The 21,661-nt window shown below is 39.1% G+C and overlaps 1 protein-coding gene across 5 annotated transcripts; it reads right to left on the bottom strand.

Moving 5' to 3' along the window:
• Positions 1–352: 352 nt before the first annotated feature.
• On the bottom strand, positions 353–21,242 carry KEL (Kell metallo-endopeptidase (Kell blood group)). 5 transcript variants are annotated; one of them, XM_019617819.1, is made up of 16 exons: positions 21,091–21,180; positions 20,192–20,337; positions 18,162–18,308; positions 17,495–17,557; positions 16,394–16,582; positions 15,853–15,998; positions 14,491–14,614; positions 11,040–11,150; positions 9,859–9,957; positions 9,301–9,378; positions 8,767–8,870; positions 7,779–7,889; positions 4,872–4,939; positions 4,134–4,291; positions 3,149–3,244; positions 353–1,862 (listed from the first exon to the last, which is right to left on the bottom strand). In XM_019617819.1, the coding sequence occupies exons 3-16, from the start codon at positions 18,240–18,242 to the stop codon at positions 1,686–1,688; spliced, it is 1,605 nt and encodes a 534-aa protein (XP_019473364.1). In that variant the 5' UTR covers positions 18,243–18,308; positions 20,192–20,337; positions 21,091–21,180; the 3' UTR covers positions 353–1,685. The 5 variants fall into 5 exon arrangements, with proteins under 5 accessions (XP_019473364.1, XP_019473361.1, XP_031411501.1 ...); XM_019617816.2 differs by lacking the exon at positions 20,192–20,337 and having other exon boundaries at positions 21,091–21,242; XM_031555641.1 differs by lacking the exons at positions 20,192–20,337; positions 21,091–21,180 and adding an exon at positions 18,466–20,160.
• Between the last annotated feature and the right edge of the window lie 419 nt (positions 21,243–21,661).

The raw sequence follows: 21,661 nt of genomic DNA, 5'->3' as shown, positions 1-21,661 counted from the left end.
TGTAATACAAAAGATGCATATTATAGTATAATGTTACATACATTTGGTTATTATCACAACTGAAAGAAAGACCAAATGTTCTGAACACGCTGATAGGACAAAAAATACCCTAATTATCTGGGTTTTTTTGTTTTGTTTGTTTTCATAATGGTTAAATAACTCCTATTATCATAAAGTATTATTATCTACTATTTGTGAATTTCATCTATGTACTGTGTTCATGCAGAGAACAGACCACATAAAGATACAGACTAGGCCATAAACAGTTTGTAATCAAAGGGATTTTTTTTAGTTCTTCTGGGAGGGGGGGGGAGGAGGGATTTATTTTGTTGCTGTTTGTTTTGTTTGAAAGCAAATGTTTTATTAACATGTTAGTCTGTAAATTAATGAAAAAATCTCTGAACAGTTCGTTCTTGGAAAACATTTTGCTGCATTGGTCAGTGTGTGAAGAATTAACACTGTTACTAGGCTTTTCACAATGTAATACATTGGTAAGGACTGTTTCTACTTGCCCTCATCTATTCCACAAACACTCAGGCATTCAATATAATAAGTAAAATAAACAGAACAGTTCTAACAGTATGCAAAATGTGGGGGAGTTTTGAATGCTTCTTAATTTGGGGAAATTTTAAAAAATTGAATTGATATAATTATTAGGTTGCTCTTGAGAATGTATTCTATGCACATCTCCTGCTACCCTAAAATATATTAATTTCTTACTCTTCTTTTTCTTTAAAGTAAATTATTACTTAAAATTCAGTTTCAAGTAGTTATTAAATCATATGTCAGATCAACTTCTCTGTTTAGAAGGTAAATATTTACAAATGTAGGGATGTGAGAGCCTGGTTCAGGATCCAGAGAATTTGGAATATTCAAGTTAATGATCTCCAGATACCTCTAGAAAAACCTTGTGAATACCTTATACTTCATTTTTATCCATATCTTCAACCCTAAAGAGAGAGTAAGAATAAAAGAGAAATCTTTCTGGAAAAGATAGAAAGAAGAAAAAGAAACAATTTTCAACTTCCAGTCCCACTTCTGTCAAAATGGATGTTTCCTTGTGAAATGCATGAATAACCTTCATTATTAAATGACTCATCTTCAGCCTAGAAACTGGAACCACTAATTTTTCCTTACAACTTATCTCCATTTATTTGCTGAAGAAGAGAAGAGGGCTCTTCTCTCACTGGTAACTTACTGGTGTAGTTTCCCCTGTAACCCAAAGGAACTTTCTAAGATGCAATCTTGTATGAACAAGTCTTAGGACTCCAGCATATTGCCCTGCCCATTCAACATGATGGTGAGGTTGTTGCAGTGGACAGAGAAATGCACTGAACAGCAGGCCTAATGATGCAACAGTCCTTCTGTTAACAACTCCTCAGAAGCTACCTACGAGGGAGTGGCTAGTCATTTTGTTGCCTTAGGACTTGCTGAACTACAGAGTTGTCCTATCTGAGACAGTGCTGGGAGCAGCAGGAAGAGACCCTTTTCTCTTATGAGCTCAATTTGAGATGATTCCTACCATAAACTGCTGGGAAAAGGACAACAAGAAGAGGAAGGTAGAAGAGTAAATAAGTGCTCCACATCGTTCCATTGGCCCTGAGTATGACCCATGAGTCATACTTTCACAGCTCAAGATTTCATCTCCCTGGAGTCGTATCTCTCATCCTCCTTTTTCATACAAATTACCAGATGTGGCACTTGCTGTCTGGATTCATTGGTGATCTACGGGGACAATGGAAGTGTTTTACAAAGTCCTGATTATTGCTGATAGGTCCATAGACACGAAGTGGCAAGGGACTATGTGGATCTGTATCCAAGGAAGACTGTAAATCCTCAGGATCCTGGTGTCCACACATTGCCTGAAGGGAAGCAAAGCAGAAAAGTAAGTCTGTGCAAAAGTGCTCATGTAAATAAGTCATAAAGCTCTTCATGCCTCTGCATATTCCACATGACTGGGACTGCTGAAGTAGGCAAGGAAATGCTTTCATGGATGCCAACAATATTAACACCATTTGCTTTTGAACTTTAGCTTCTTCTCCCTTTCCTTACACTCTGTCCCAATTTCCCTATCTGATCAGGCACTTGTGTTTTTCTTTATGCCATGTAGTCCACAACACAACAAAGTTAGACGATCTTGGACTTCAGGCTTATGTAACCTTGGACTCCATCTACTGTGGCAGTATAGATGTAGCCCTCAGTGTTCAGGTTTAACTTATTAACAAAAATAAATTAATGATCATTAAGAAAGGGGAGTACTTAACATGACATTACTGTGAGAGAGATTGGGAGGAAAGTTACGTGGCGTCACTGGTGTTACAGTTGAAGTTCTTCATTCTTGTGATTCCTGTGCTTATTCACTGAGAAATGATCCAATCATTTGTCAGATCACCTCTGAAATACAGTTCTTGGTACTGAGACCCAATTATTCGTGATTTGAGAACTGCATTACTGCTTTTCTACATACTGCCCTGATCTGATGCTAATACATGCACAGAACTTTTTTCTTTACACGGTTACAGTGACTAATAAGGGTGAGAATTTTCTGAGTGCAGAAATCCAAAAGCCTATGTTGATAAACTCAGGTTCACGACAATGTACAATGGCACAAATCCTTAAACTATATTCCCACAGAAGTCTTCAACTAAGTGTACGTGTATTTCTAATTCTTTAAGTAGCATTCTGATTTTTTTTTCTATCAGTCACTCAGAATTATTTTATATCATGACAAAGAGGTGGATGGAACAAGGGACAGAGGAATACGTGACTTTTCCACTTAAGTTTCTCTTTCCATTCATATGATTGCTCACAGCAGGGAAAAAAAAAAAAGTATTCAGTGTCTGACAATGAAGTCAGTTTTCTCTGACACAGCTGGTTCGCTACAACTTAACATTGGTAGATTTCAGAGATTTATGATGGTATATTCATAGAAAGGTCTCTTGTTTGCTTTGAGATCCACAACAAATTAGGAGCCCTGAAAATGAATTTTAGCTTTCAAAATAAGATGCTGAACCTTCCAACAGCATCCATCATATCCAGTTCTTCAAAGAGTGGGGAGAAAGGACTGAATATTGGGAAAGAGGAGCTGTAATAATGCAAAAGACAATGGAGAGCGAGAGAGATACATAACTAGCCTAGAATTCATTACATGAGCAAAACTGAGGTAGAAAAGCTGGTCCTGTGAAAGTCCGATCTTCGGTAAATACTCCTCTTGTTTATGCTTTTTCAGCCAATTCTTATAGGCCTGTGGAGAGAGAAAACTGATAAACTTCCTTTCAGTCAGTGACCCAGAAACATATCTTCTGTTAATTATACATATCAATCTAATATATATTTAATACATTTAGCATGTTTGTATCTCTTTCTGCTCACCCTGAGGTGCCTTACTGCTTGCTAAACCCCTAATAGCTGTAAGAAGGAAGAAGAGCAACATTAACTCCTGTTTCCCATTTCAGACACTACTACACACAACTGATCAGAAGAGGAGATTAATGACTATGCTGTGAAAAAGAAAAAAGAAAATTATTTTCAAAGAAAGAAACACTTATTTGAATAAAAAAAAAATTTAAAATGTTGCTATGGACGCCATCAAAAATTCCTTGACCCTCTCAAAATTCTTCATGTAACATTGTAATAGGTACCATCTGACACCTAGAGAACTCAGAGTACCCCGCACTCAATAATTAATTAAACCTCTCAAATCCTACATGAAGGAGTTCTAGACAGAAGTATTGCTGAAAATATTACTATGAATATTACTATTATCATATTACATCATATTCTAGTTCATGTCTCAGCCTAAGTATAACATAAACATATAGTAATCCAATATAAAATAATAACTTGCTTTTGTAAGCATGATCTAACTGGGGAAGTAAGAAAAAAGGCTGTCCCCAGAATAAGTGAAGGGAAGAAGTAGTTTTATATGGTGGTAGTGAGTTTATAAGCACATTTCTATGGAGATCCTACAGTTTAAACAGCAGAGGAAATGCAAAGCACTGCTTTGCTGGCACAGGCTTGCAAAAAATCCCAGAATAGAGCAGCACAAGGGTCAGGTCTTATGACTTGTCAGTTGAGCCATCTGGTGGACTTTGTGGTCATAGAAGTGAAATCAGAGAAGTAGACTAGAATACCTGGTAAGCAATGGCAAGACCTCCAGTGTCGGCTGTATTCTCCAACAGTGTGGAAGTACCATTGACCTTAAAGCCAAAACTTTCATACTGTTCTACCAAGCAATCTATAGATTTCTGTAGCATACTACTGTTGCATGTAGGACAGCCACCAGGACGCACTGTGGAGGGGAAAAGAATCCTAAGTTAAGGTATTTCTGATGCTCACTTGTATCCCTCACAGAGTTTTCTTAATAGTCCACTTGATATTGTATGGGTAAATTTTACTTGCTTTAATAATGTATGTATGGAGACTGCTGAATCACGGCCTGAACCTCTGATTAATCACCTATGGCGAGCAATGAGTCAGCCACAGGAGCACAGGTGAAGGCAATTCACCAGCCTGGCTCCACCTCTCCTAGACCCATTTAAGAGCTGACCATCAGTGGGGAAGGATCTCTTCTGGAGATCCATTCCACTGGAGTTTCCTTTGTGAGCCCAGATTATAGGTGAGTGTACCTATCATTTCTGTTTCCTGCTTTGGTGTAATAATGTCATAGCCAAGCTCTCTGTCATACCTTAACATCTGTGTATTTGTTAATTGTACACTGCTATACAATAACATCGGTATATTCATTAATTGTACAATGTATGTATACATGAATATAAGGAATAGGATTTAAGATCTCTTGAGGTAATCTGCCACTGGGGTCTAGAAGAGTAAACAAAAAGGATAAGCTTCACCCAACAGCTAGTACTTACTATAATCATAAAATACATGAAGAAGTTCATGTGCCATGAAGACCCCAATGGCTCCAAAGTTCACAGCACTGAAAAATAAACATAAAAATAGTGTTTTGAAAAGAACAGGAAGAAGTTGAGAATTCTTTATAACCTATTTCCAGAGCACTCAGAAGCATTTTCTACTTATTGTCTTTCACATGTGGTACTCTGTGAAAACAGAAATACTAATGTAAATTACCAGTACTTGAAACTTCACCGTGAGTCTGCATTAAAGCAGTCTTAGCCAATAAGAAAACATAATAATAAAAATTTGAATGAAATTCTGTCCATATAAACTGTAATGTGATGCCCTGCTGTTGAGATACGTCCTTAGTTACCCAGTACCAACTGAACTGCTACATAAACAGTAACTGCAACAGTAGTCATAGAAAAGTAGAATGGTTGGAGAAGCAATGAAGCAATAGTCATATTGTGAAAAATGATACACAAAACTGACAAGTCAGATTAAGATCAGGAACGTTTGACTACAATTACTCTGCTCTAGCATTGGTAATTCTTCCATTCACTACAAGCAGGATGTTTTACTGGACATCTCCAGAAGTTCTTTCCAATGAAAACTTATACAATTTTATGTAACTAATTTACAGATAGCCACACAAACAGGAGCACTCTTAAAATAAACTTTCATAATAGAATGATCTCATTCTTTCTTTAGATGTACCAATTAACACTTCTGGAGCATGAAATAAGTCTAGAATCACGGAGTCATAGAATAGTTTGTGTTGGAGCAACATTAAAGATTATCTAGTTCCAACTCCGCTGCCATGGCCAGGGACACTTTTCACTAGACCTGATTGCTCAGAGCTCCATCCAGCCTGGCCTTGAACATTTCCAGGGAAAGGCTAACGTTATTACATCAGTGGAAAGTCATTAAGGCACTAACAGGAACAGAACAATGTTCTTAGAGCTGTTCTTTCAGAAGATCTGTAGCTTACAACAATTGAACTATCTTGACAGTTTCTAATTTTAGAAATCATTGTTAATTTCATCTAAACTGGCAAATCGTTTTTTGGCATTAAATTTAAACTCTGAAGCAACATCTGACAAAATATTAATGTGCTAACATAAGTCTGACTTATGAATCTACAGGGCTGAAATGACAGAATATTTTACTAACAACAAATACAAAAGAGATGAGAAGCTGCAGACCTTCTCAAAGAGGAAGAATATTGTGAGAACTCATACAAGTGGTATGAGTTTCTCCTATTATTCTTTTGAGATGTCTTATTTTATTATAATGAATACATGAAACTCAACAAGCACTACAAAAGCTCATACAAGTAGCAGCAGAAGTTTACCATGATAAAAATAATTTAATTACTTTAATTGAGATGTGTTTCTTTCAAATTTTAGTCTTTTTCCAGTTTGAGCTTATCTTTGGAGTACAACAGGATTATGACAAGTCTGTATCAATTATCATGCAAAAAAGAAAGGATATCAGATAATATTTTCACAGTTGACAGTTTTAAGTGCTTTTAATACCAGTAAAAATATTGCTTGAAAGAATTGTTCAGTATGATGAAAAAACACAACTATAAGATTACAGTGTACAGTAGTGTCATTGTTGGAGGAAAAGCCTCAGAATGAAAAATCTCAATTAGAGGAGGATTCTTTGGGGGGTGGGAAGAATAAGAAGGAACAGAACTGTGTTTGGTCCATCTGAAAAGATTTTTTTTTTAAAGATGTTGCTCTGGGAGGCTCTTATCTGCTCTGGATTACATCTTTGTGGGTTAGATTTAAGAAGTATTTGCAATCTAGAAGAAGAAAGGTGAATTGTTTTCTTCACAGGTAATCTACAGAAGACTTCTGCCTCCTTTCCTTGGAATGATACTTAGTTTAGTTTCACCTTGGTTCCAATTTTGCATCATTAAACTCTGATTCCAGTGAAAAATCACAATTGAATATTCATAGAATCATAGAACTTAGAATCATAGAATTGTTAAGGTTGGAAAAGATACCTCTAAAATCATTTACTCCAACTGTTCACCCACCACCACTATTGCCCACTAAAATGTCACTAAGTACTACATCTGCCCTTCCCTTAAACACCACCAGGGACAGTGGCACTGACTATTCCCTGGGCAGTCCATTTCAATATCTCCATCCTTTCTGAGAAGAAATTTTTCCAAATATCCAAGCTGAACTGCCGCTGCCTCACAGTTCTAGGCCGCTGCCTCACAGTTCTAGGCCGCTGCCTCACAGTTCTAGGCCGCTGCCTCACAGTTCTAGGCCGCTGCCTCACAGTTCTAGGCCGCTGCCTCACAGTTCTAGGCCGCTGCCGTTACCTACCAACTGTTATGTTGGAGGAGCTGACCTTCATCTCACTACAGCCTCCTTTCAGATACTGTAGAGAGAGATAAAGTCTCCCCTGTGCATCATCATCTTCAGACTAACCAATCCCAGTTCTCTCAGCCTTTCTTCATGAGACCTGTGCCCACACCCCTCACCAGCTTCACTGCCCTTCTTTTGACCTTGATGTCTTTCTTATAGTGAGGGGCCCAAAACAATACTTGAGGCGAAACCTCAGTAGCTGTCAACTAACACTTCTAGAACTTTTTCCTACGGGCAGCCTACGAGCCACTCTGCTCCAAGCCTGTAGCATTGCATGGTCTTGTTGAACTTCATCCCACTGCCCTCAGCCCATCAATCCAACCTATCCTGATCCCTCAATAGGGCCTTCCTACCCTCATAGAGCAGAACTGTCAAACCATTTCCATCTGGCTTCAGAAAATAACTGTTTTTCCTCTTGTCTGGAATGCTCTAAGAGAGATTAAGGGCAGATCTGCTGAGATTCTTTCTGAAAAAAAGAAAGTAAAGTGTAGTAAAAGGACTATATTCAGCTTCACTTTTGCAGACTCTCCATACCTGGGAAACTCCACATGGAAAAAAGGGCTGCGGAACATTCCAGCAGGAAAGACCACCATGTGGTGCCTTATTGAGTAGTATGAATGGACAGCCCAGGGGGCCACCTGCCAGCTGGAAGCGGAAAAAGAGAAATGAGAGAATATACTGACTCTTTACTTCATGGGTTGCTCTTATTCTCCATTGAAGAAACAGTTCACTCATTACAACAGTTCATACTGCAGAGGAGAAGGATGAAATTCACATTATCTAGACTTAAAGGTATGTGATATAAACCTTAACTTATTTACAGTTAGTCAGATCTATGAGCATAACTTTCACACACATTAAGGGATTCCTCTTCACAATTTCCTCTGTCAAATAAGTCAAGATTATTAACCTCCTGTGATGACCAACACTGAAAATGCCAGATTCCCAGTATACTCAGTTCCACTGCCTGCCTTCAGAAGCATCTATGTCCTCCCTTTGAGATCTCTCCACCAATACTCACATCAAGTCAGTGCTTTGCTGTCAGTTAGCCAAGCCCAAGAACACCAACTATTTCTCTTTATCAAGGGTTTATGACAGCGGGCAGAAAAATCCCTCTCTCAGAAATCTGAGACTGTCCTCCACAACAGTGCTGTTTTTGATAGAATAAGATAGGTGAAAATACAAGACAATGCTTACTTTTTATATATGCGTACTCTTGCAGAAAAATAATGCAGCATCTTGTCCTTAGGATTAGGAGGTGTCACCAGTAAGTTAGGAGAGGTGATTATGCCCCTCAGTTCAGGACTGATTAAACATCATCTGTTACTACTGTGTCCAGTTCTGCCCATGTCCCCTTCACCCTCAGTAGAAAAAGAGATACAGAAATACAGCTAGACACAGTCCTGAGTGACATACTCCATTTGAACCTGTTTTGACTGGGAGGATTGATGTAGAGATCACCACAAGTATATTCCACAAATACATTATTCTGATTATTTTTCATTTCAGTACTGACACTTACATATCCTGTGAATGATGCTGAAGGAGCTTTGAGAATGAGTTCTCCCTCATCCTCTTCAAGCAAGCCACCACATTTAGGAAAAAAGTGTCTTCATTTATCTCCAGCTAAGGAAAGAGTAGAGAAATGTCACCATCACATGGAATGATCGAGTAATGAATTTGATCATATGAGTGAGAGGAAAATTCCACAGGCAAAAAAAAAAATGTTCATCAAAAGATGGAACACCTATTATGTGTTTCTTTGTCTGCTTTCCTTCTCCTGGTTCTAAAGATACTTCGCTTTAAGACATGACAGGAACATTATCTGTTGCCAAACAGAACATGCAAGCAGATCACAATCAAGAGGAGACAACACAGGCTACAATGAACAGTGTAGAAGTAATAGATACTGGTTAATTGGATTCATTTTTAGAAAGAGAGCAATATGATATATGCATTGATTCAGAAGTCATGAAATCTTTTGGTAGCAGGCAAAGTATCAGCCAGTACAGGTAAACTGCCGGTAAGAGGCAGATAGTTATATTATATAGCTCACATTCTGGTATTCCTGGTTCACTTTGGCAGTCTGGAGTATGTAAGTTGGGTAGCCAATTTCCACTTGCACTTTGGACACCTGAAATCATAATAAACCAACAAAACAAAAAAAAGAAGCATGACCAACAACAGGTTCTACATTCTGGTAATTCTTTACGAACTATTTCTAAGCAACAAAACTATGATCTTATTAATCAGTCCTTTACAAAAACAACCGCTCTATTTTAACAACTATTTCATCTCCTCTTGCTATTCTGTTTTCTTCACTCAGGGACCTATGGCCTAGTATTGTACTTTTTTCTTTTTTTTTTTTTCTTTTTTTTTAATAACTACCATTTTCTTAAATTCAGTTTGTAGTTTTTAAATTCTATAGATACATAAAACTAAAGGTACAATGTACCTCACTGCAGTTAATTCATGGCATCCATAGCCTTTCTCTGCCTATGTATCAGTGTATGATCACACATGCCTGATGACACTTAAAAAACTACATAGTTTTTGGTGTTTGGATAAGGTGAGGGAAAGGATGGCCTCAGTAAATTCTGCCTTGTGTACTCACCAAGATTTTAGCTTCTTGGCGAGTTTGTTCATCCATCCACTCCAGCTGATCCAGTTGACCACAGAGGGTATCTTGGATCTCAGAGAACATCTGCTCAGCCTGCAATGGAGAATAGAAGGCACAGTCACAAGTGCAGAAACACATTGTTCAGGCCTGCCTACTGTCTTAACATGTTCCAGCGATTCAACTACAATACAATAGTTCTCTTGATGAAAGGGGAAATAGTAGTTTCCACATCTACTTAGATCTGGGTTTCGTAGGCATCCAGTGATTCCTCTCAGGTCTCACAATTCTTTCCCACTCCCCTTTTCCTCTTGCCTATCACTGTAAATAAGAGTCTCATAATCCCTTTTTGTTCAATTGCTTCTGAAATGGGAGTGGATAAAATAATTGTCCCAGTTCTACAGTGACATGAAAATCCAATATTCATAAGTATTTCACATTGGTGTCTCCCTTTCTAAAAGTCTGGAGAGTCTGAATCTCTCCTTCACAAAATTATTATGCTTTGTTCATCTAGCTTTGGTTTCAAGACAGTCTTAGTTTTTCACTGTCTTTCTTGGAGTTGTTTACCCTTCTCATTGCAAATTCTTTATAAAACATGGTGCCTATACTAACTCCCCCTTTCCCCCTCCCCTCCTCCCCCCCAAAAAAAGAAATCTGGTCATCAAAGGAAAAAAAAAAAAAGACTTTTTCAACAGTGCAGGGAGGTGTTCCATTTACTGTGGATCCATTCAGAATCTTCTGACATTTTTTTTTTTTTTCTGTTACAACTGGTCATAAATATTATGTAGCTTTTGCTCACCTACATCTGCTTATTGGCTTTATGACTGAAAATCTTGCTTTAAAGTTTCAGGATTTATGATGCATAATGTTGATATTGTCCTTCCAGTTAAGCACTCTGAAACTGCATGTATTTGTAGGGTTTCCATATGTATTTGTGCTGTACGCATGACTTTGTTAACTGAGATAAAGGTAATAATGTTTATTCTAGCAATGACAGTGCCCTTGTTCTGATCCTATTTGCCTAAAGAGGAGGGGAAATAAGTAACCACACGATATATAAAAAGGTATAAAACCTACACACGATCTTCCTGCTTTGATGTATTGCTTAGTTGTTGGGATTAAAAAAAAAAAAGGGATGAAGCTGAGCTCTACTTGGGATTAAGATGATGAATACCTACAAGTTTCTTGTTCTGCTCGGGAAAAATTTCTTTCACAATCATCTGTCCTAGGACTGGCTCAAAGAAAGAACTGGTATCAGTCAAACACTTCCTCCAGCGCTCATCTGGGATCTGTAAGAGTAGAAAAAATAATCAAGACATATGAGAGTGAAGAGGAAGAGACAAGATGAAGACGGTAAAAAAATATGTGAACATGCAGTCACTAGCTTATACATTGCTATTTAAAAATGACAGCTGTGGATGTAATGTAATCCCTTTTAAGCTACTTCAGAAAACTTCAACACAGTAAAGCATTGTTACTTACAAAACTTAACTTCACACAAGATGAATAGTCATATTCTAGCTGTGACAAAAACATAGAAGAAGGTGGTTAGCTATATATTGTTTCCTATCCCTATCCTATGGTAAAATGCAATTAGCTCTCTAAAGTTTTGTATATCACGTCTACTTTCACAACTTTTTGAGAAACATAGAATCATAGAATTATATAAAGGTTGGAAAAGACCTCTAAGATCATCTAGTCCAACCATCCACCTACCACCAACATGAAGCATTTATTGGCCTAGTGAGTATTGTTTTCCTTGTCAAATCATAGAATCGTGGAATTGTTTGAGGTGAAAGGGAACCTTTAAAGTCATCTAGTCTAACTCTCCTGCAATGAACAAAGACATCTATAGCTACATTACGTTGCTCAGAGCCTGGTCCAGCCTGACCTTGAATGTCTCCAAAGACAGAATATCCACCACATCTTTGGGTAACCTGTTCCAGTGCCTCACCATCCTTATTGTAAAAAAATTCTCCCTTATGTCCTGTCTAAATCTCTCCTGTTCTAGTCTGAAAACATTTCATAGAATCATAGAATCATCTAGGTTGGAAAAACCTCCAAGATCATCTAGTCCAACCATTTACCTACCACTAATATACCTCCACTAAACCATGTCCCTTAGTACCACATCTAAATGTTTCTTGAACATCTTCAGGAAGGCTATTCCACCAATTTCCTGGGCAGCTCATTTCAATACCTCACCATCCTTTCTGGGAATAAATTTTTTCCTAATATCTCAACTGAACCTCTCCTGGCACAACTTCAAGCCATGCTCTCTAGTCCTATCCCTATTTCACTTCTCCTATCACAACAAAATTGCAAAAGAGTCTGTCTCCCTTTTCCTTATAGCCCCCCTCTAAATACTGAAAGATCGCTATCAGGTCACCTCAGAACCTTTTCTTCTCCAGACGGAATGGCTCCAGTTCTTTCAACCTCTCCTCATACAGAAGGTATTCCATTTCCTTGGATTCATTTCCATAGCCCTTCTCTGGATCTGCTCTAACAAGCCCATGTCTCTCCTATACTGGGGATGTCACATTTGGATGCAGTACTCCAGGTGAGGTCTCACCAGAGTAGAGGGGCAGGATCACTTCCCTTGACCTGCTGACCATGATTCTTTTGACGCAACCCAGGATACAGTTGGCTTTCTGGGCTGTGAGGGCACATTGCTGGCTCATGTCCAGCTTGTCATCCACCAGTACCCCCAAGCCCCCAAGTTCTTTTTGGCAGGGCTGTGCTCTATCCTTTCATTTCCCAGCTTGTATTGGTAGTGGGGGTTGCCACAACCCATGTGTAAGAGCTTTGCACTTGGATTTGCTGAACTTCATGTAGTTCTCCTGGTTCCACTGCTCAAACCTGTTTAGATCTCTCTGGATAACATCCCATCCCTTGGATGTGTCATCCACAAACTGGCTGAGGGTGCACTGTCAAAGTCATTGATGAAGATATTAGAGTGTTTGACCCCTGAGAGAAACCACTTATCACTGATATCCATCTGATCAGTGAACCATTGACCACCACCACTCTCTCTGGGTATGGTCTTTTCAGTTCCTTATCCATCAAACAGACCACTCATCTAATCCATAATTCTCCAATTTGGTGAGAATTATGGCGGACTATGTCAAAGGCATTTCTGAAGTCCAGATAGAGGACATCAATGTTCTTTTCCTTGTCCACTGATGCATGTACACCATCATAAAAAGTCAATAGGTTTGCCACACCAAACCTGCCCTTGGTAAAGCCATGCTGATTGTCTTATATCACTTCCCTCTCTTTCACATGCCTTAGCATAGCTTCCAGAAAGATCTCCTTCATGATCTTCCTTGGAACAGGGGTGAGGCTAAGAGGTCAACAGTTCCCCGGCCATCCTTTCGACTCTTCTTAAAAATGGGTGTGATGTTGCCTTTTTTCCAGTCACCAGGGACTTCACCTGACTGAAATGACTTTTCAAATATCATCAAGAGTGTTTTGGCAACTACACCAGCCAGTTCCCTCAAGACTCTGGGATGCATCTCACTGGGACCCATAGATTTAAGGATTTTCTGATTCTTCAGGTTGTCACAGACCTGATTTTTGCTTACAGTGGGAGATACCTTGCTCCACCTGTCCCCACCTTATGAACCATTTGCTCACAGGCTGTGTGAAGAGTAGACAGTAGTGAAGACTGTGGCACAAGAGCTGTTGAGTACCTCAGCCTTATCCTTGTTTGTTGTTAATAGCCTGTCTGCACAGCTCACTATGGAGGGTGTGTCTTCTTGGACTTTCCTTGTCAGGTTGATGTACCTATAAAAGCCTTTTTTATTCTTCTTTGCACTCCTTGCCAACTCCAGTTCCAGTTGAGCCTTGGCCTTCCTGACCCCATCCCTACACAGCCTGGCTATCTCTCTCTATGCTACTCCCAGGTCACCAGTCCCTGCTTCCATTGCCTGTGAATTTTCTTCTTGCTCTTCAGTTTGACCAGAAGGTTTTGGATCAGCCATGCTGGTCTCTTGCCTCCCTTTCCTGACTTCCGGCACCTGGGGATGGAGAGCTCTTGTGCCTTGAGGAAAGCTTCCCTAAAGATCAGCCAGTTCTGCTCCTCTCCCTTGTCCTTGAGGACAGTTTCCCAGCGGGAAAAATGTTTATTAACTCCCTGAAGGGCTGGAATTTGGCTTTCTGATTTTACTCTTTTCCTGTTTGATATCCCTCAAGAGTGCAATAGACAGAATTGCAAGGTCACTACTTCCCAGGCAACCTCCAATCCTGATGTCTCCAATCAGTTTAATGGTGTTAGTGAGCAATAGGTCCAGCACTGCATCTCCCAATAGAGTTGTCTATTGGTTCAGAAAATTATCCTTGATACATTTCAGGAGCCACCTGGATTGCCTTCAGCTCACCATGCTACATTTCCAGCAGATATTAGTGTGGTTGAGTCCCCCAACAGGACGAGAGCCTGTGAACTCAACACCTCCTGTAGCTAGAGGAAGAAGGCTTCATTAAAAGGCTTCTCTTGATCTTGCAGACTGTAGTGCATACCAGATCTAAGGAGCTCTATCCAGGTGAGACATCAAGAGAACATCCAGAATGTGTGTCTTAGTTTATTCAGTGGCTGTAGAAGCTGAAGAAGATGGCTAAATATTAACTCACCACTTTAGATTCCATTTTTCCATAAAGAATCTTAGATAGCTCCTGGCGTGCATCTTGGAATCGACTATCAAGGGCAGGGGAGAGATTCCCAACCAGACAAACAATCATATAGATATGCGGAACCCTGTAGGAAAATGGCATTTTAAAAGACCAATACGGAGAACCACTTTAACTCACATTAAGATGAAGTCACCTCCTGGCTAGATGAAGTCAAATTTTTGAGCAGTAATTCCATTAAAACATTAAGAAATGAGCAGAAGCCAATCAGTTCTGAACAGCAAGCAGTATTCAGTTTTATGAACAGAATATTCAAATATGAATAGAAGCAGGCAGAATACCGTGCAAAACACATTGGATGTGCCAGAAAGCCATGAATAAGAGAACAAGATCAATAGGTGAATATTTTTCAGCAATAGTCATGTTTTCTGTCATGTTATGAGCTCGTCATAAACAAAGAGGTATGGCAAGTGCCAGAGGAATCATTTGAGGCAGAGGAAGCCTGGTAGCCTGAACGATAGCAACAAAATACCCTGAATGGTCTACTGCTGGGCCTATCAAAAAGGGGATGACTTCCTCATTGACTTTCCTATAACACCCACTAACATGAGTCGACCAAAGAAACACCCTCAAGAACACCTTGAAGATTCAAGGGGTAATTAACTTCAAGAGTATAGGACTAATTATGGGAGGAAGGGAAAAGAGAATTTTAGCACTAGGTAAAACATATTGTGGAATATATCAAGGAGACTGGAGGATTCTAGAGACTTATGTTATCTAGAGATGTTTATAAGAATGACCAGAAGCAGCGAAAGAGAGAGATGATGAACTGGGAGAAATGTGCATGATAAAATTGAGAGGAAAGTTGGTAAGAGGGAATGGTTGAGTGTAAACTTTTGGCTTTCCAGGATGTTTGTCTCACTGAACCCTGTGTGTGGTCACCAGAGTCCGCCTCATCTTATTAAATGCTATTCTTAAATATTCTCTGATTGAGCACTCTCTCGTTTGGGGTGGGAGTGTGACAGGGATGGAACTGGATACTGGAGAGACAAGGTGTCTGAGAATCAATCATCGAAAAAACCAACTAGTATGTACAACCTACTGAAGATATCTATTTGTACATATGTATTAGTTGCAAGAAGATACATGAGTACCTGCAACCAGAGTAGGGCTGCAGTCCCAGTGGATCATATATGAAGGTACCAGTAACTGCGGAGATCAGGCAACCTGAGGTCAGCTACTGGAGAGACTGAATGTCTAAGATCAGCTATTGTAGTGGTCCATATTATGTGTGTACGTACGTATACTTGTATGTATTTCACTACTGTAGTCCTGTCCTGACTAACCATAAATATTAATTCTTACCTTTCTTTGTGCCATTCTTCAATGATCTGTGACATGCCTCTTAAATAATCCATATCATGCACAGCAATTGGCTGAGAGAGATTCATTGGTATAGGATGGAAGACAGCCTGGAGACATGACAACCAGTCAATAGCAGGTGCCTTTTCCTGAAAGTAAAACAAAGCTTATGCGGCAAACCACCAGTCTAAATCAACTGACAAGAAATAACAGGAAAACTGGGATTGTCCCTTTGATACATATAAGAGATAACTCCAATGAATTTAGTTGTTTTATGCTATGGGTACTGATTATAGTAGAAAAGAAGAATAACATGTATTTATCTTATTAAATCAGTATAAAGTTCTGTGGCCCAAAAAGTCCAACTGCTATCAAAAAATAGACAACAAATTAACAGGTTATTTAAACTTCAACAGACCCCAAGAGTAAGTTGCAAGGAAATTGTATCTAAACAATGTATTTTGTATCTGTTTTGGTCTGGACCTTCAGAATGTGAATGTCATATATAATTGTGTTTCTTAAGTTCTAAGGCACAGATAGATACCTGTAACTCCCTAATGGTAGTGCGAAAGAACAGCATCCCCCTCTGCCGTCTTTCCTGCAGTGGGGTGATAACACGCTGGAGATTGGAGATGAAGGACAAGGTAAGGGAAAAGGAATGAGGAGGACCATCTTGTAGACCTCCAAGTAGGTTCCCCAGTTTCTCCAAATATGAGAGATACACACGGAGAACCTGCAATACATATGAGCATATGACCAAAAGTAAGTCACTCCATCCATTCACCCATCCATCCTGACCACAAGATTTTAAAAACACGATAGACCTGTCCAAAAATTTACCAAACACAGCTCCCTTTTCAGTGAAGAACAAGGTGATCGCAAAATGAAATAATCTTAATTTTGTTCCAGTTAACTATTTCTTCAGATACCAGAATCACTTTAGAGCTATCTTTGGACTCAAAGGAGAGACCTGTAGTAGATAGTGACAGTAAGTCAGAATTTTGGATGGAGAGAAAATGGTAGAATTGCTTCTATGTTCATGAGCTATGACAAGAATGCTTGCATATGGCCTTATTTTCTGAGAACTCTTCTGAAAGATTCAGACAGAGAAACTGAAATCAGCTTAGTCTTTATGCAGAAAAATGAGCTCAGTTCAGACAAATTGTAATTATGATGAAATTAACTTTGTTGCAATGACTCCCACGGTCAAAGACCTTGTTTCCCCAGCTCTGGTTAAAATACTTCAAAATAACTTTAAAATGCTAGCAATCACTCCCCCGGTACAGAGATTTTAATGGGTTATAAAGCCTATACTTTGAACAACTTTTTTTTTTTTTTTTAAACTATTCTGCAAGGTGAAACATAGAGTTTCATACTGCCTAGTAAATAACAAAAGAAAAAAAATTATAATCTTTTCTTTCTACACTAACATTTTTAATTCTGGCATCTAAAAATTGGTTACATTTTAGAAACTATTCTTTTTTTAGAAAATTAAACAATTACTTAAGAAATTCCATTTGGAGACATTTTCAGAGGTCACTGACCATACCCCATGGAAATACGTCACTCTGAACCAGGAAGCAATTCAAGGAGATCCCTACACCAAATAGCTATTTTTACCTTTCTTCAGCCTCTGATATGTTACCTCAAGATAATTTTTCTTTTTAAATTTACTTTCAGCTGGCATCTCAAACTCAGGATGGTCAATCTGCAAAAAAGAAGTAAAGGACAAATATCTCAGTACTCCAGAAACACTGGAAATGTAATAGTATGTTAAATAAATGTTTTTTGTCTCTTCGTCACAGAATATGAAATGTTAATAAACTGTTTTACTGTTGAAAAATGTTTACTAAGTAATTTTTGTTTATCTATCAAAATCTGCAGCTCATTTGCAATCTCATTACAAATCTGTGGCAACTGGAATTCAAATTTAATACTCTTAAATATTTCTCTGCTGCAAAATCAATAGTACACCACAAGTATTAACACTTAACAAGTACTGTACATTATTCTAATAGCCACATCCAAGAACATGAGAACTAGATCCTTCCACAGTAGTGGAAATCTACAATGGTCAAACAGAGGAGATTAAAATAATTAATTCTTCCTCATCTGCTCATTTTTCAGAACTATCGATTGGTTTTGTGTGTGTATCTGTGTAATAGAACTAAGAAAATTAAATAAAATGTTAGGAAAACTTTCTTCAAAAAAGACCATAGGCTTAACTTGAGCAGGGCTGGATCTCATGAACTGTATAACTGACTCTTCATTCCCAGCATTTCCAGATAATTGTCTGTCTTTATTTCACTCACCTGAATTACATTGGTCTTGGGATCAGAAGGACTAGGTCCCACATGCACTCTGAAAAAGGGAAAAGTGTTGTATCTGCCCATGAGAATCTGAAGAGTTTCATTAAAGTCTTTTGCTTTCCCTATGCCTGTGATGTTCCATCCACCAACCTAGAGAGGAGAGAAACAGCATGATCACCGGTGAGAAAAACAGTTGTTTGATTCATATTTAAAAACTTCTTCCACCCCTACAAGCTCAGTCATTATGACAACTGAGAAACAATAAAGCAAATAGAAAAAGAAGAAACTCATGAAGATTTCTACATACCTTCCTTACCTGTAAATTTCACTCAAGCAACAAACTGCAAGATGACACTGCGAGGGGAGAGAGTTCCACGATAACTAGTTGATATTCAAGGGTCACCTCTCCCAAGCTCAAAACTGTTCATCTAAATGAATTGAAAATCAGGCAAAAATGCCATGTGGCTTGTGTGGATGAACAAGGAGTTTCTGTACAAACTCAAACACAAAAGAAAGCATACAGAGGATGGAAACAAAGACACATAATCTGGTTACACAGGAAATGAAGAAGGCTGAGATACAACCTTCTTTGACAGAGATTTTACTAGCAAGACTGACTTTCACGAAATCTAGGTCCCAGAGACAATGAAGAAAGGCGGAGCAAGGAAGGTGTACCCTTATTGGAAGAGAAACAGATCAGGGAATACTTAGGCAAACTGGACATATGGAAGTCCATGGGTCCTGACGGGATGCACCCACGAGTGCTGTGGGAACTGGCAGATGTTACTGTGAGATCATTCTCAAGAATCGTTGATTGATCGTGTAGACTGAGAGAAGTGCCAGAGTATTGGAGGAAAGCAAATGTCACTCCTGTCTTCAGGAAGGGTAAGGAAGAAGATTTAAGGAACTGCAGATTGGTCACCCTCACCTCAGTCTCTGGGAAGGTGATGGAGCTGCTAATCCTGGAAAACATTTCAAGCCACATGAAGAAGAAAATTATCAGGAATAGTTAGCACTGCTTCACCAAGAGGAAGTCATGCTTGACCAACAAGATAAGATTCCCTAATGAAATGACTGGCCTAGTAACTGAGGGGACAGTCATGAATCTTCCTGGACTTTAGTAAAGCTTTCTGACACTGTCTCCTATATGAACTTCATAGTCAAGATGTGAACGAACAAGCTGGATGTGCAGACAGGTGAAGTAGATTGAATGAAAACTGGATGAACAGCTGGGTCCAGAGTTGCAAAGTCTAGTTGGAGGCCAGTAACTAGTAACATACCACAGGCATTCTTTCTGAGTGCAGCCTGTTTCAATGTCTTCATTAACAATATGGATTACAGAGGAGAGTGCACTCACAGCAAAACTGGGAGCAGTGGCTGATTCACCAGAGGGCCATCCAGAGGGACCTGGACAATCTGGAGAAATGGCCTCACAGGAACCTCATGAAGTTCAACAAGGGGAAGTACAAAATTCTGCATGTGGAGAAGAAGAGCTGTAAGCACCAATATATCATCAGGACAGCTGAAAATCTGTCTGGCAGAAAATGACCTGGCAGTCCTGGGAGTCACCAAGTTGAACATGATCTAGTAACATGCCTTTGCTGCAAAGAAGGCTAACGGCATCCTAGACAGAATTAGGAAAAGTACTGCCAGCAGGTCAAGAGAACTGATTCTTTCCCTCTTCTCAGCACTAGTGAAGCCACACCTGAAGTACTGTGCCCTGTTCTGGGCTTTAAAATACAAGAGAGACATGAGCTAATGGAGAGAGTTCAAAGGGCCACAAAAATGGTTAAGGGATGCTAGCTTCTCACAAGAAAAATCTGAGAGATGGGACTGTCTAGTGTAGAAAAAGGGAAGGCTCAGAACAAATCTTATCAATGTATATTAATGCACCTGAACGCGCAAAAAGAATGGAATCAGGCTCTTCATTTGTGCCCAGTGACAGGACAAGAGACAGTGAGCACACACTAAAACACAAGAGATTCTATCTGAACATTAGGAAGTATTTTTTTTATACTGTGTAGGTTACTGACCACTGGCAAATGTTGTGGGGTCTGTATCCTTGGAGATATTCGAAAGACATGGTCCTGGGTGATGACTCTAGATGGCCCTGCTTGAACAGGGAGGTTGGATAAGATGATTTCCAGAGATCCCTTCTAGCCTCAATCATTCTGTCATTCTGTGACACAGCAAAAATGCATTATAATTAACAGCAGAACAGTGTATGGGGGAGAAAAGAAAGAAAGAAAAAAACAAACAAACAAACAAAAAAAAACTGTGAAGGAAAGAGGAAAGAGGACACACTTCTCTAAAGTTATTCATTTTAACAAAAAACATCAGGGATGTAGGGTCCCTATTCCCTGACAAGCAGATACACAGGCTGCCCTGCAGTCATTTTCCTTCTGCTGAAAAGGGTTCTGTATCTTCCTTGGATGGAGGGCATAAATGTTATTTGCTAACAGAAAGATGGACAACCTTCCCTGGCACTGGGAGGAATCTCACAGAACGACAAGAGAAGCATTTTTCTCTCCAAGTAAGTTGTCCTGGAACCTGAAGTAGTAGATGGTCCTCAGATCTCAAACATGAGCATTTCACCTATTTTGCAAGATACTCCCTGATCTGTAAGTTGAATCCTATTGAATTGAGCTTTTGAGATTAAAAATGATCCCACTAGGCAGTCTTGGTTGCTGCACTGTCCTAACATGCATGGTCATGAGGGCACATTTAGGTATCTGATGGTCAGAAAGCCAAATCTTCAAACAACACTCAAAGACAGATTTCTCTCCTAGAAGTTGGTCTGTCAACCATGAGTTTATTTCAGGCGCTAGCAAAATTTTGTCATATAGGATCACATAGCCTGAACTTCACCCTTTCCTATCCCTTGCAAAAATTATATTATCTTCTGGAGAGAAGGTGTAGCACAAGCATTCACCTGATTTATGAGGTCCTTCAAAAGTTGATTTCCTTGTGATTCTATCCTTTGAGTATCCATGCAGGAGCGATAGAACTGGATTGCTTTTTCCTTAGCTGAACCTCTTGTCTCAAAGTGTGGTACCTCTGAGGAAAAAAAAAATATCTATATATATGCAAAAAACTGCAAAAGAGCTAATAGAGATGAGCAGTATTAGAACAGACAAAATTTTTAAGAGAACATCACCTTTCACTTTGATTCAGACCAATTCAGTAAACACATCTGCACTTCTCCAAGTAACCCAAAGTAAGAGAGCTCATTTTGCCATGACTCTTCCTGAGACCAAATCCATGAGTTTCTTTGCATGGAAACTGACGACAACATAAAGATGGAACATATCTAGGTTTTGGTCTCATATGGAATCAGGACATAGCCAGAGTGCACATTTAGACATGCACAGCAAAAAGCATCTACTTTTAGAAGGCAGTAAGAAAATGATCTGGCTTCCTGAATTTTCAAGAGTGACTTCCCTCTGTTACACTTAGAGAGAAGAACTAAACTGTCTGAAATGTAAGTATTTTAATATGACTTC

This window comes from Meleagris gallopavo, chromosome 1, assembly GCF_000146605.3.
Source record: "Meleagris gallopavo isolate NT-WF06-2002-E0010 breed Aviagen turkey brand Nicholas breeding stock chromosome 1, Turkey_5.1, whole genome shotgun sequence".
NCBI classification, from domain to species: Eukaryota; Metazoa; Chordata; class Aves; order Galliformes; family Phasianidae; genus Meleagris; species Meleagris gallopavo.
Note: the sequence above shows the minus strand (reverse complement) of the source record. Positions and strands in the feature narration are given on the sequence as shown.

Bases quoted from the DNA above. Each gene is read 5' to 3' on its own strand.
- KEL (XM_019617816.2), bottom strand. From the start codon at position 21,150: ATGGATACTCAAAGGATAGAATCACAAGGAAATCAACTTTTGAAGGAC. The intron at 17,558-18,161 runs GTGAGTGAAATA...TCTTTTTTGCAG, and splicing joins CCAAGACCAATGTAATTCAG to ATTGACCATCCTGAGTTTGA. The intron at 8,871-9,300 runs GTGAGCTATATA...CTCTTTCCTTAG, and splicing joins TGAACCAGGAATACCAGAAT to CTGGAGATAAATGAAGACAC.